Source organism: Ursus americanus, chromosome 31 (assembly GCF_024610735.1).
Source record: "Ursus americanus isolate L20-20 chromosome 31, mUrsAme1.1.p, whole genome shotgun sequence".
NCBI lineage: Eukaryota > Metazoa > Chordata > Mammalia > Carnivora > Ursidae > Ursus > Ursus americanus.
The window spans coordinates 5,304,013-5,316,414 of record NC_142157.1 but is presented as its reverse complement, the minus strand read 5'-3'; the positions used below and the strand labels follow the sequence as shown (position 1 = coordinate 5,316,414).

The window sequence follows — 12,402 nt, the reverse complement described above, 5'->3', positions numbered from 1 at the left end:
TGGGATTGGAGCCGCCCTAGCAGGCAGTCTAGAGAATAAGCGACCTCTCGAGGAAGAAGTCCCAGCGACCGCCGTTAGCTTTGTTTGCAGCTAACTAGCCTTCCGGCGCGCGCGCAGCTTCCGGTTTCCGGGCCGCCCCACTGATCTTCCTCCCCCCGCAGCCCAGTTCCTCCTCCCGGACCCGCCCCCTGCCCTGTTCCTCCTCTCCACGCTGAGGCCACGCCTTGCCCCTCCTCCCCACCACTTAGGCCCCGCCCTATGGCCTCTCATTTCCCCTCCCCCCTCCCCCCGTTCCATTTAATTGTTGGATTGTCAGCGCTGCACTCCCGCTGGCGGCCGGCAGGGGGCAGAGTTCGAGCTTGGATTTTTTTCCGCCGGGCGTCCCCTGGGAGGCAGTCGCGGAGTGGGGGAGGGGAGGGCGGGGCGCGAGGACGCGGTTCCGTCGGCTGCTGCGCTACTTTTGGTCCCGGCTCGGCGGGGAGGCCGCGGCTGCCGCATCAGAGCTGACGTGGGGGCGACGTGGGGCCGCCGCCGGCGCCGGCGCCGGGTTGCTGGGCGGCGGCGCCGCTCCTGAGCGGCGGTCGGGCTCCCCGTCTCCACCTCCTCCCGTCCGTAATCAGTGACGAGGTCCGCTACGTAAATCCCATCGCGGCGGGTAAGTGGCGCGCCGGCCCCGGACCCAGAGACCTCGGAGCCGGCGACGCGGCGCAGGAGGCGGAGGCAGGAGGCGGAGCGGAGCCGGGTCGACGGGTCGGGGGCTTCGGGGTACCGGGGCGGGGGCGCGGGGGCTCCGGGGCCGAGGGGACGGCGGGGAGAGCGGGAGCAGCGCGGCCGGGGGCGCTGGTCCCGGGGCCTCCCGGCGGCTCGGCGGCCGCTCGGGTCTCCCGGTCCGCTCCGGGATTTCTTCGGGTTAGTGGCAGAGCTCTCCCCAGCGGGCAGCCGGCCCCTCTGTTGTCTCAGCCCTCCCTGACTGCTTTTGAACTTGGTACACGTTGGACAAGTCTTTCGGAAAAAGCCTTATTGCTCTGATGAGTGTGGTCCTCCCTCTTGGAGAAGAAAAGGAAACGAGAAGTAAGGACGTTGGTTTTATTTACCACAGCCGACAATTAGTAGCACCTTTGTCTCAATTTTATGTACTCCGTTTAGATAGAAATCAGCGTTAACCCATTTCTCCGAAACATGAATCGGGGACATCGGTGTTGAGTCACTTTAGTCCCCAGACACGACAGAGCTGATGAAATAGTGCGAAGACTTTTATAATAGCTTCGAAGAAGGAACAAAACCGTGACAGCTGATAGAAATTGCAGTTTTTCTTGTTCTTTACTTTTGATTTGTGCCTTTTTAGAACTCACCTTGCAAGGTGCCCAGAGCATGCTGAATAGGGAGTAGAAACATTATTCAACGTAATTCTTTATCCTGCTGCCTGTTTCACGGACACCAGATCCCTAACTTTAAAATCGCTGAGACGTTTCCTGCACTGCACTGAGTAAAGCAGCTGTCAGCTTACGATCAGATTTTCCGCAGTTTTGACTTACAGGATCAACCTGAAAGTCTGACTAAAACTGAGAGAGCCCCTTTTAACAGAACCTCTTAGCTATGTGACATCTTAAAATTTCTTCCTTTCAAGCCTAATTTGGCGGGCTGATGAGAGTGCAGCCACCTTCCCTTCAAATAAATATAAACCTAGATGCACAGCGATAGAGGTCCGGTATGAAAATTGTATTAGATTACATTAATAATTCATGTTCTCTGTTTTTTTCCTTTGGGCACCATGTTTTTCTCCTAGTCTTGATCCTGGTTTTGGATAACAAGCTGCTTTCCCTTCATACTTTTTAAGTCTTTGAACTTTTTTTCTCCCAAGGAAGTTAAATTGTAAACAGTGTTTTGTCCAATAAAAGCTAAGTATTAAAAAAATGTTTAAACAACTGTTTACGATCCACATACAACTTTTAGAAAGATATTTATATGGGTTTGATTCTGAATGAGTGAACACTTAAAGCATTGTCATATTAAGTATTGATAATTACACAAACATTTTTGGTATGAATCTGTAAATAGATCAGTGTACCCAGATGCTTTCCCAATGACTTGCTGATCAACCTTGAATCATTTTGGTGAGTGTGAAGTTGTAATCACACTGATGTTTTGTGTACATATCTTGTAAGAGTATATGAATAAATTTTCATTGAATGTATAAACACAGAGGAGCTCTTCAGTCTTTGTTTTTGCTTTGTCCTGGAAGGTTAATGAAATTTGCTTCTACTGATGAATTCAAGAAACTCCAGACTCCATAGACCACTTTAGTTTCCTACTGAGGCAAGTTATTTCATGATTAAAATGTGAAATCTTTTTTAGAATTCCATGAAAAGTAGGGAAGAGTTTCAGGTTATTAACACACATAAGGAATCCTAACTGAAACCTGACCAATATGTACATATATTTCTGGTTTGTTTTCCCTAACTTAATATTCTCTGCAAATTAATATTGGGCCAGAAAATTGAGCCAGGTTTATTGTTGACATAATAGTCCATTGGAAAGCACTCAAATGTCCCGTTCCATTTAGATAGACTTTTAAAAGTAAAACTAAACAATGTAAACACTTCACAGCTGAACCACTGATATTTTGACATGCAGTCAACATTGGTCATTAAGGAAATAAGCCTGAAATGGCTGAATTGTGTTAAGTATTTCTACTTTATTGAACTAGTAGATTCCATATGTAAAAGTCAACTCTGAGAAGAGTTGTTGTACATTGAATGCAATTTTAATGTTATCAATACAGATAGATCATAAAAATAAAAATTTCAGGGGAAATGTTTTTTATCCATCACACACAGGTAGAAATAAACATTTTAAAACATTTTGTTAATTTCCTTTTAAAGAATATTTAAGGTTTTAAAAATACTTTCTACCATGAGAACTATATAATAAAGAGGACACTGTAAGAGTAAATCCTTTCACTTGTGGGTTTTCTTTTTCTGCTGCTTTAGGATATCCAGTAGAGAATAAGGGGGAATGAAAAGGAAAACTTCAGGATAACACTAGTGGGATTTTATCTTGATTCTACTCATGAAGACAACTTGAGTCGTCTTGGTATAATTCCGTTACAGCAAAGTTTAAAAAGTTCAATATCTATCTTGCACATCTTTTTTTTTTTTTTTTAATCTTGCACATCTTTTTTTTTTTTTTTTTTAAGATTTTATTTATTTATTCGACAGAGATAGAGACAGCCAGCGAGAGAGGGAACACAAGCAGGGGGAGTGGGAGAGGAAGAAGCAGGCTCATAGCGGAAGAGCCTGATGTGGGGCTCGATCCCAGAACGCCGGGATCACGCCCTGAGCCGAAGGCAGACGCTTAACCGCTGTGCCACCCAGGCGCCCCTTAATCTTGCACATCTTTTGATTGGCTTTCCCAGGAGTGTTAGAGGAGATTGTTGGCAAGGGGTATATAAAACCATTTTGAGGAAAAACATAGGCTAGTAAGTTATGTGGGAGTTTTGGTTAAGGACTGATGGAATAACTGTCTCACTGGTAAAGGAGGATACTTGCCTCATAGAAAACCTTACTAGCAGCTCTTCTGTGAGGCTCTTTTGAAGTACCCAGTTCTCCCAAAATGGGAAGCATCTTCAGGCATATTTTCTGAACAGTAGTGATACAGCCAGACCCATTAAATATCAAAGTCATGTGAAATCCTAACAATGGAGCTTGTGTGATTCTGATAATTTGAGAATTTCCCAAAACCAGGTTTTTCAAAGTTATCTTCCTAAAGCTTTTTTTTTTTTTAACGCAGCAGACTTAAAATTAGACCATCCTAAGTCATGTCATACAGTTTTGTTCATAATCTCAAATAACCTCAAGTTTTTTCATTGATAGCACAAAAATAATTTTTTTGGTTTGAAATGCTTTAAAGTGGAATTTATATTCTAGCATTGATACGATGAAAGCTTCTAGCTCAGGTATTGGAGAAACTGAATCATGCATAAAGACCTGTGATACTGTATATGGACAGTTGGGATGCTTTCACTCCTTTTAAGATTGATGGAGATGTTAAAATTAACCTATTTAAGCATGTTTCTAGACTTAGAAAAGTAGCAGTTTTGTTCATATACACAAAATGGGACCAATCTAGGTAAGTATAATAACGTTGAAATTCATTTCTCTGAACTTTAGCTAATTCAAGTGTCTTATCTACTCTTTTCCAGATTTACTAGTTAATAGTCACTAGAGTTGTACTTTGTGTAGATAAGTGTTTTTAAATGTACTTAAAGTTCAGTAATGAAATCAAATATTGAACAGGAAAACCTAGCAGTGACTCCAGTCAAGCAAATAACCCTCAGAAGATTTTAAATTTTGTTTCCTTCCATGAAGTGGTGGTGGTGGAGAAGGTGGTATTTGGAGAGGTGGCGATTGGCCATGATTATTTGAATTTTATTTTTCATTTCCTCTTTACCAGCCAATTTTGCTGTTCATTGACTGAAATAGCCAAAAGCAGGTGCCAGGTGGGGAATGAATTGAGAAAGGGATGCTGAAATAGTTAATCCTTTGGTGACTTTATAAAGAGTTAAGGTTTCTTAAGTAATAGGTATCTGAAGCAATTAAATTGGAGTGGCCTCGAATCTGTATTAGAAAGCCATCTGATTTTCTGTATGATTCATGTTTAAAATATTAAAGACATTATTTGCAAGTGTGTCAATTATAAGTACTGTTCCTGGCTACTTCTGTTTTTACGCAAAATTGTAAAGAATGTTATTTGAAAGTTATTATAACTTTGTTTCACAATGATTACAAAACTTTAAAAGTGGTATAATTTCCTGTCACCACTCTCCCACTTTGTTTCTCCTGTACTCATCTCCTTTGCCTAAAATGCGTAGTAAGCTTAGGCTCATTCCTTACCAACTTCAGGTATTTGGCTCTTTGGAATTAACTTCTCTCTAGTTTTTCATTGATGTGACTGAAAAGAACCAGCTCTATATGCACTTCATGTTCTTCCCTTATCTTTCAAACCCTACTCGCTATTGTTATTTAAATTATGATTAACCTGGGAAGATCTACTTTCCCAAGGAACTAATACCTTGCATCATTCCAGAACCAGAGAAATAGATATACTTTTCTGTGGTCTCTCTCTCTTCCTGCTTCCATGACAGGCGTATCACCTTTCATTCCACATTCTTTCCTTTTTATTTTGACTGTACTAATTGCAACATGGGATGGTTTTTTTGGCTGTTTTTTTGTTTTGTTTTTTTTCCCCCTTCCTGCAAAAACTACCTCAATGCATAATTTACAATTTCTATTTTTGGCTTCTTGAAGGTAGAGAAAGAACTTAGGTTGTTTTGCAAGTGTCTTTGTAAAGAACTCTACATATTTGTCATATTTCTCCAACATTTTATAGTTCTTTCCAACTGTAATATCTAGCCCCAAAGCAGGATTTTTTTTAAAAAAAGCTGCCTAGCCTGTCTTTATTCTCTTTCCAAAGTAGTCAACTTTATTTTCACAGAAGCAGCTCTTTTTTAATCTTTTTAATCTGTTTAATAATTTAACATGCTATTTAACAGAATTCCAAAATTACAACAGTAAGTATAACTGGCATAATCAAGCTAGGTGATAAATATGACTAACAGCTGTTAGAAACAGAAGCTCTTGGGAACACTAGAGAATGACTGTAGGCATTAGCTATACTGTGGGTTTTATAGAAGAAATGGAGAACATTGGTTCATACAGAGAGGTGGTTGGGGAGGAGGAAGTTGGCTAGGTAAGCTTTTATATTCTAGTAAAGTTGCCCAAGAAGTTTGATTCTTTTTTTTTTAAAGATTTTATTTATTTATTTGTCAGAGAGAACAAGCAGGGGGAGCAGCAGGCAGAGGGAGAGGGAGAAGCAGGCTCCCTGCTGAGCAAGGAGCCCCATGCAGGGCTTGTTCGCAGGACCCTGGGATCATGACCTGAGCCGAAGGCAGACGCTTAACCAACTGAGCCACCCAGGCGCCCCTACTCAATGTATTTTAAGTACCTATTATAGAGAGATATATGTTAAGGGATACTTGATAGCAATGAAATTAATTGTATCTGTATGCCAGAGGGTGAATAGAATAACACACAATGAAGAATAAGGTGAATGCCACATGTGATTTTGGTAATCAAACCTAATATATGATAGAAAATTTTTACCAGTATGATAAATGGCTTTTCTCCAGATACAGCACAGAAATTCACATATAGGCAAAAGAATTTTGACCTCATTTTCCTCTCTTAGTACAAGCTCTTATTTGCCTATAATAAACTAATCTAAGATATGCCTTTCCACTCTAAAAGAGAAAGTTTCCTTAGATAGGACTTAAAAGAGATGTTTTTATAGAAAATTGGTGGTATCCAGGACATTACATTAGTATCCTTTGTGATTTTAGGCGTAAGGAGATCAGCTTAAAAATTAAAACCTCAGACCGTATTATGAAATTGAATTCAAGGGGCATGTTTTAGGCTAAGTAGGATATCATAATAAGCTCAGTATGAGAGCATATTGGGACATTTGAGCTCTTAACCATTCAGGTGTTTGTGTAAGTGGGAGTGGGGGACCGTAAGTCAGTCCTTGTCCGCCAAAGAGTAGCATGTTCTAGGACATTAAAACCAGATTTGGGATGAGATCAATAGTATAAAAAGCAGTTGAGTTTTTCAAAGTATGCACAGTTTATACTTTAGTAAAATGGCATCTCCTGCTTTACAAAATTTTGAACCTGGAAAAGTAATGTAATGGAGAGGATTGGTATACCTCAAAATTACAATAAACTTTATTAAGCCTCTACCAAGTACCTCAAACTATAGTGCTCAGAACTTTGCTATTTATTAAGGCAAGGGGTCTGTTGGCGGATTTCGAATACGGAAATAGCATGTTTGGATTTGCATTTTGAACAGAGTGTTGTGGTCTAGTGGAATAGATTAAGAGGGGTTGAGAGAGGTTTGAGTGAGGTGAAGTTATTACAGGGAGAGACGAATTGCTTTACAGGGAGGTAGTTATTGTTTTAATCATGTCAGATAATGAGTTTCAGAACTTAAGCAGTGTCAGAGATGATGGAGAGAATGGAGGAGAGCCAAAAGACAGAAGATAAAATTATTGAGGCTGAGTTAGGTAGTGGTCCTTGCTTATATTCCAAGCACAGACATTTTATGTTTATTATTACATTTTCTCCTCACAAAAAGATCTCCATTTGACAGGAAAGAATGCTTGGAAAATTTTATAATTGTCTGAGATCATATGGCTAATAAGCAATAGAACTCAGGGCAGGGTAATACCCAGATCAGCTGCAATGCCAGTGCTTTTTATACCGCACACTATTGCTACCACTAGACCACATTGCCTCCTCAGGAATTGAGGACAGGGAAGTGGGTAATGAAGGGAGAGGAGAACTCCCAGATGGGGTGGCTGAGTCGGTGTTGATGTCACTCACTGAGATAAGAGTACAGCAAGAGGAGAGATGGAGAGTGAGGGCTTTGAGATTAGATTTGAACATTTGGGGCTTGAGGATCCGTGAGGAAACCATTAAGAGATATCTAGTAGGCAGATGCTTGTGCGCTGGAGCCCAGGAGAGAGAAGTCTAGACTGCAGATGAAATCTGAGACTGATCAAGTGAGGACGAAGTAGCCTAGGGAGCCTGTGTGGGGAGATTTTTGTGACAGGAAGCCTGGGAATACCAGCCTTTAAAGAGTGGGCAAAGAAGACTGAGGACAAAGGACTGGATAATTTGAAAGAAAAGCATGAACAAGGTGTTCCAAAGAGTTCAAAGAGCAGAAAATTTAGGGAGTAGGAAATGCTGTAGGTATGTAAGGCAGGTAGGGACTAGAAAGCATTGTTTTAGATTTGGCAAGCAGGCAATCAATCCGTGATGACTTCTTAGAGAGTTGATGGGATGCAATCATTCTTTGATAAGCCTGAGTCAGAATCAGTTTTGTCTGATGGTCCTTGTTCTGGTATGAGACTAGTCGTTTTCCCTTTTGACATCTTGTTGTGGTGGCTAGAAGCTGGTACTTTCTTCAATGCTGATTGCCTCTGGGAAGAGCAAGTGGGTAGCTGTTCCTGGACTTCGGTGCATACCTTTTGCTACTTTTTGAATTCTGGACTGTAAGAATTATTACTCATTCAAAAATTAAACAGAGAAAATGGTATTTCCAATAGAAATATAGAAATTAGCAGTTACTTCTCTTTTTATGTGGAGCCATGATCATTATTATTCAAAAAATATTATCAATGTTCTTTGTTTAAATATCTGTCTCCTTCATTAAATTGCAATCTCCTGGAGAGTGGGGACATTTTATTATGTCTCTTCCTGCTGGTCCCTGCCCTCTAGGCTATGCAGTTTTTATGGAAGATTATATGTCCCAATGTAAAGCACCAGTGGAATATAACAGAATAAGGTTTAATCCAAAGGAATGGCACCATCCTTGCTTTTTGTTCATGTTGTAGGTAGCCTGGTTCAAGCGTCCTACCATCTCCCGTTGTCCCTATGTTGGGAGATAGGGGACAGATGGTAGCAATAACCATTGTCCTAGAGCCCTTAAGCAAACCTGCTGGCTCAGTTTTAAAATGACTAGGATGGTAAGATACGATTTTAGAGGAGCCACTTAGAAGGAAACCCTGAAAGCAGTATGTCTGTGGCTAAGTACCACCATTGCTGGCAAAGTTGCTTAGAAGACACTTAGGGCTGCACACATTTGTCCTTTCCATCTCTACAGTAAATTAAGGGCTCCCAGTTCCTTTGTCTTTTTTCTTTGCCAATTTTACTTCATTCAGTTTGTCAAATATATACTTCAAACAGATTTTAGTAAAAAAAAAAAATGGAGTTTAATTGCAAGAGTATCTAAAACAGCTTTTTATGTGGACTGTAGACTATTGGAGGAGATTTTAAAGGAACTGTTAATATTTCGTTTGGAGTTAAAATTCTTTGACTAAAGCCAATTTCGAATTTAAGATAAATAAAAAATGGTTGACAAATTTGTTGTAGTAGAATGAAATTTAAGAAAATGATAAATTCACTCCATTTATTAAGTGATTATTATTTTAAAATAGAGCTGATACTGTGAGCAGTATGTGGTGTATATTAAATGATTCAGATAGCACTGCTTTCTCTTTATTAGGAGATAACCTGATAAATATGTTTTTGAATTTTCTTTCCAAGAAGATAAGAAAATTGCAAAGAAGTAAGATTGAAAAAAATACAGTGTTTTCAGCTTTCTAGTCTGTTTTTTCAGTTTTATAGAAATTAGGGTATTCTGGGGGGTATTCTTCTGGTGTAGTTTTGAGAGATTTTATTTTTTTTTTGGAGAGTTTTTTTTTTAAATAAAATTTGTGATCTCTCAATTCAACTGTCATTTTTACTGCAGGATAAATAAAGAAGAAAACAGAGAAGGAACAAAGCATTGATTACAAATGTCTTAATAATGAGCAAATGTGGCAGGAAAAAATATATTAAGACAAATCTAAGGTAGGTGGATATGTTTTTCTGTTCCTTTGAAAGTTCTGCTTAGAGCGTTAAAAGTTAAACTAATGGATAAGTGAATGAAATATATATATAAACGTAGACATGTATCCATAAATGTATATATGTGTATGTGTGTATATATGATACTAAAAAATATTACAAAATGTACCGAAGTGGTCAGCCATTCAACTAAGTGTTCATCTTCCCCCCGGTACCGTGTGAGGCAGTGGAGGGCAGAAGTGGACATTTGCATTCAGCTTGTGTTGCATGCTGGCCTTCTCATTCGAAAGGAGACCATACATAAGGATGTGGACAGAGTTTTTGTTTTCTTCCTTCCTTGCCTTTAAGCTATGCTTGTTCCTAATGTAAAACAGAACAATGTCCTTATCAATTTTTTATAAAAACCTGGGTAGAATTTTTCAAGTTTTCTTTTGGCTACTTTCAGAGACGTTCAGAGATCTAGCTTTAAAAAGAAAACAAATTTTCTAGGACTTTTTTGTAAAACTATTTATAAATAAAGACTAGAAACAACTAATAATTTTTCCTTTTGCAGCTGTATTCTATTTTTAAAATTTTACAAGGGTAAATATAGTTGCTTTGCAGTGTAGTTTGTCTTTGCAAATGGGATACAACTAAGATTTTAGAACTTTGTTAGTTCATTGAACACTTTAATTATAATTAGGAAACTGCCTTTGTCTTATCTTTCATTTAGATAGATTTGGCCTGTATTTCCCTTTCTCTTTGTTTTCTCTCATCTTTTAAGAACACTGTCCCAGGTACCAATGATAGCATTCCTTTAAAATGTTTTTCCTTTTTCTTTTCATTTTTTCTTCTACTTGTATATCTTACATGTTCTTGACACATAGGGATGCCTAAATAACTTTGGTCATTGTGCCTCAGTATTTCTATAATTGTAAATATAATTTTATGAATATATTCCTTCATGTTTAGTTCTTGAAGGTATGTAATGGGCTGTCTACCTACTGTGTTGTACAGAGAGTACTGTACTGTTGTACTTCAGTGTTTTGAGGGGTTATTGCAGTAGGATGTAGATGTTCTATTAAAGTTCTAGAAAATAGGAGGCGCCTGGGTGGCGCAGTCGTTAAGCGTCTGCCTTCGGCTCAGGGCGTGATCCCGGCGTTATGGGATCGAGCCCCACATCAGGCTCCTCCGCTGGGAGCCTGCTTCTCCCTCTCCCACTCCCCCTGCTTGTGTTCCCTCTCTCGCTGGCTGTCTCTGTCAAATAAATAAATAAAATCTTTAAAAAAAAAGTTCTAGAAAATAACAGAGTAAGCAAACAAGTACAGTTCTACCCCTCTAAAAGTAGTTCAACCTAGAAGTCTTCGAAAGTTGTGCTAATGCGTGGATCCTATTGTTTTAAAACATAGCTATCTTAGCATTTTATTAAACTGAATCCTAATATATTTAGAACCTACTGGGATAACATTTATTTTTCTGTCAAAGAAGAAAATGGTTTGCTAAATAATATAAAAAAGATTTCAGGGGAAATATTTAACCTTCATATGAAAAGAATATTGCTACTACTATTAATCATTTATAACTTTAAATATGCCCTTTTTAGCAATCTTTATCTGTTTTTTAGAATTGTGGAACCAAATATCTGCCAGTATTTTGCTTGCTGTTAGTTTATAGTGCTTCATGGACTTTCTGTCTTCATTTTTTATTGCTTCATCTTATATGTCTTTATTTTTAAATATTTGATACCTGATGATTCCTAATTGGTCCTCCTAATAAGGGTTATTATTTAAGATTAAAATATTGCTCAATTAATTTATAGATTAGTACAACTGTGTTTAATATTTGATATAGAAAGTGAGATTTTGGGGAACATATTCTTGGATACATCTCTTCAGTTTTAACTATAAGATACATAGTGAACAATGAAGGATTACAATGAATTTTCTCTTATGCTTTATAGATGAATTCTGTCTGGACTAACTGAGGCTGATTTACAGGTGTTAGTGCCATATATATATATATATATATATATCATTTACACTGAGTTCTGAGTCCTCTATCTCCTGCTGAAATACTGTTTGAAAATGCCTATTTTAGTGCTTGACCCATGTTGAACATTTAATTCTTAGTTGAATCTTCTTCCCTGAGTCCTGCATAGGCTTGGTTTTAGTGGGTTTAGGAGGTTGTACTAGAGAGCAGTTGGATATTGATCAGTAGAATAAACAGTCTTGAAAATAATAGGATATATATTTTAAATTGAAAGCACTGGCTTTACTCTTCTGTAGATGACTTTTACCTTCAAATACATTGACTTTATTTTATTTATTATTTTAAAAAAATAGTCTTTTTTTTTTTTTTTAAGTAATCTCTGCACCCAACGTGGGGCTTGCACTCATGATCAAGAGTCGTGTGCTTCACCGACTGAGCCAGCCAGGCGCGCCTCAAATGAATTGATTTTAGTATCAAACCTTTCCTGAATGATATACACTGGTCACTATACTAGGCACTCTAGAAGAATACAAATGGTATAAAATTAGAGTCCCTACATCCTAGTGTGAAAGACAAAGCATATCTGGGTGAAGATTATAACAATAGTTGCAGCATGCTGAAAAGCACATCTTTATTATAAAATACTGTCTAAACTGGAATACTCAGGACACTGGTTGTGGAAGGAACACTGGAGTTCACTGTCTGTCATGCTATCTATTATGTGCCCTGTAGAACGTCACTTAATCTCTCTGAACCTTATTTTTTTTTATCATTTTAGTGACATTTGACAGTTGAATAATCTTCCCAAATAGTTGATCAGTTGGTTTAATTACCAATTATGGTAGATTCTGTACTAGGCACTGGGAATACATTGAAATATAAGATGTAATTCCTGTCCCTGAGTTGCTTACACTAGTGTTAGTACTTAGTGAATAAATGTATTATATGCTACACAAGTGTTATAATGGAAG

General features: G+C 38.6%; 1 protein-coding gene across 8 annotated transcripts in view; it reads left to right on the top strand.

Moving 5' to 3' along the window:
- Positions 1 to 399: 399 nt before the first annotated feature.
- Positions 400 to 12,402, top strand: part of CREM (cAMP responsive element modulator) — a 69,501-nt gene continuing 57,498 nt past the window's right edge. For 2 of the 8 annotated variants that reach the window (XM_045786374.2, XM_045786383.2), the window contains exons 1-2: positions 400 to 655; positions 9,366 to 9,466. In XM_045786374.2, the coding sequence (XP_045642330.1) occupies positions 9,423 to 9,466 (44 nt within the window). In that variant the 5' untranslated portion in view covers positions 400 to 655; positions 9,366 to 9,422. Of the gene's footprint in view, positions 656 to 771; positions 1,072 to 9,365; positions 9,467 to 12,402 lie in introns of those variants that run through there. The other 6 variants (XM_045786377.2, XM_087857865.1, XM_045786372.2 and 3 more) reach the window with 6 other exon arrangements.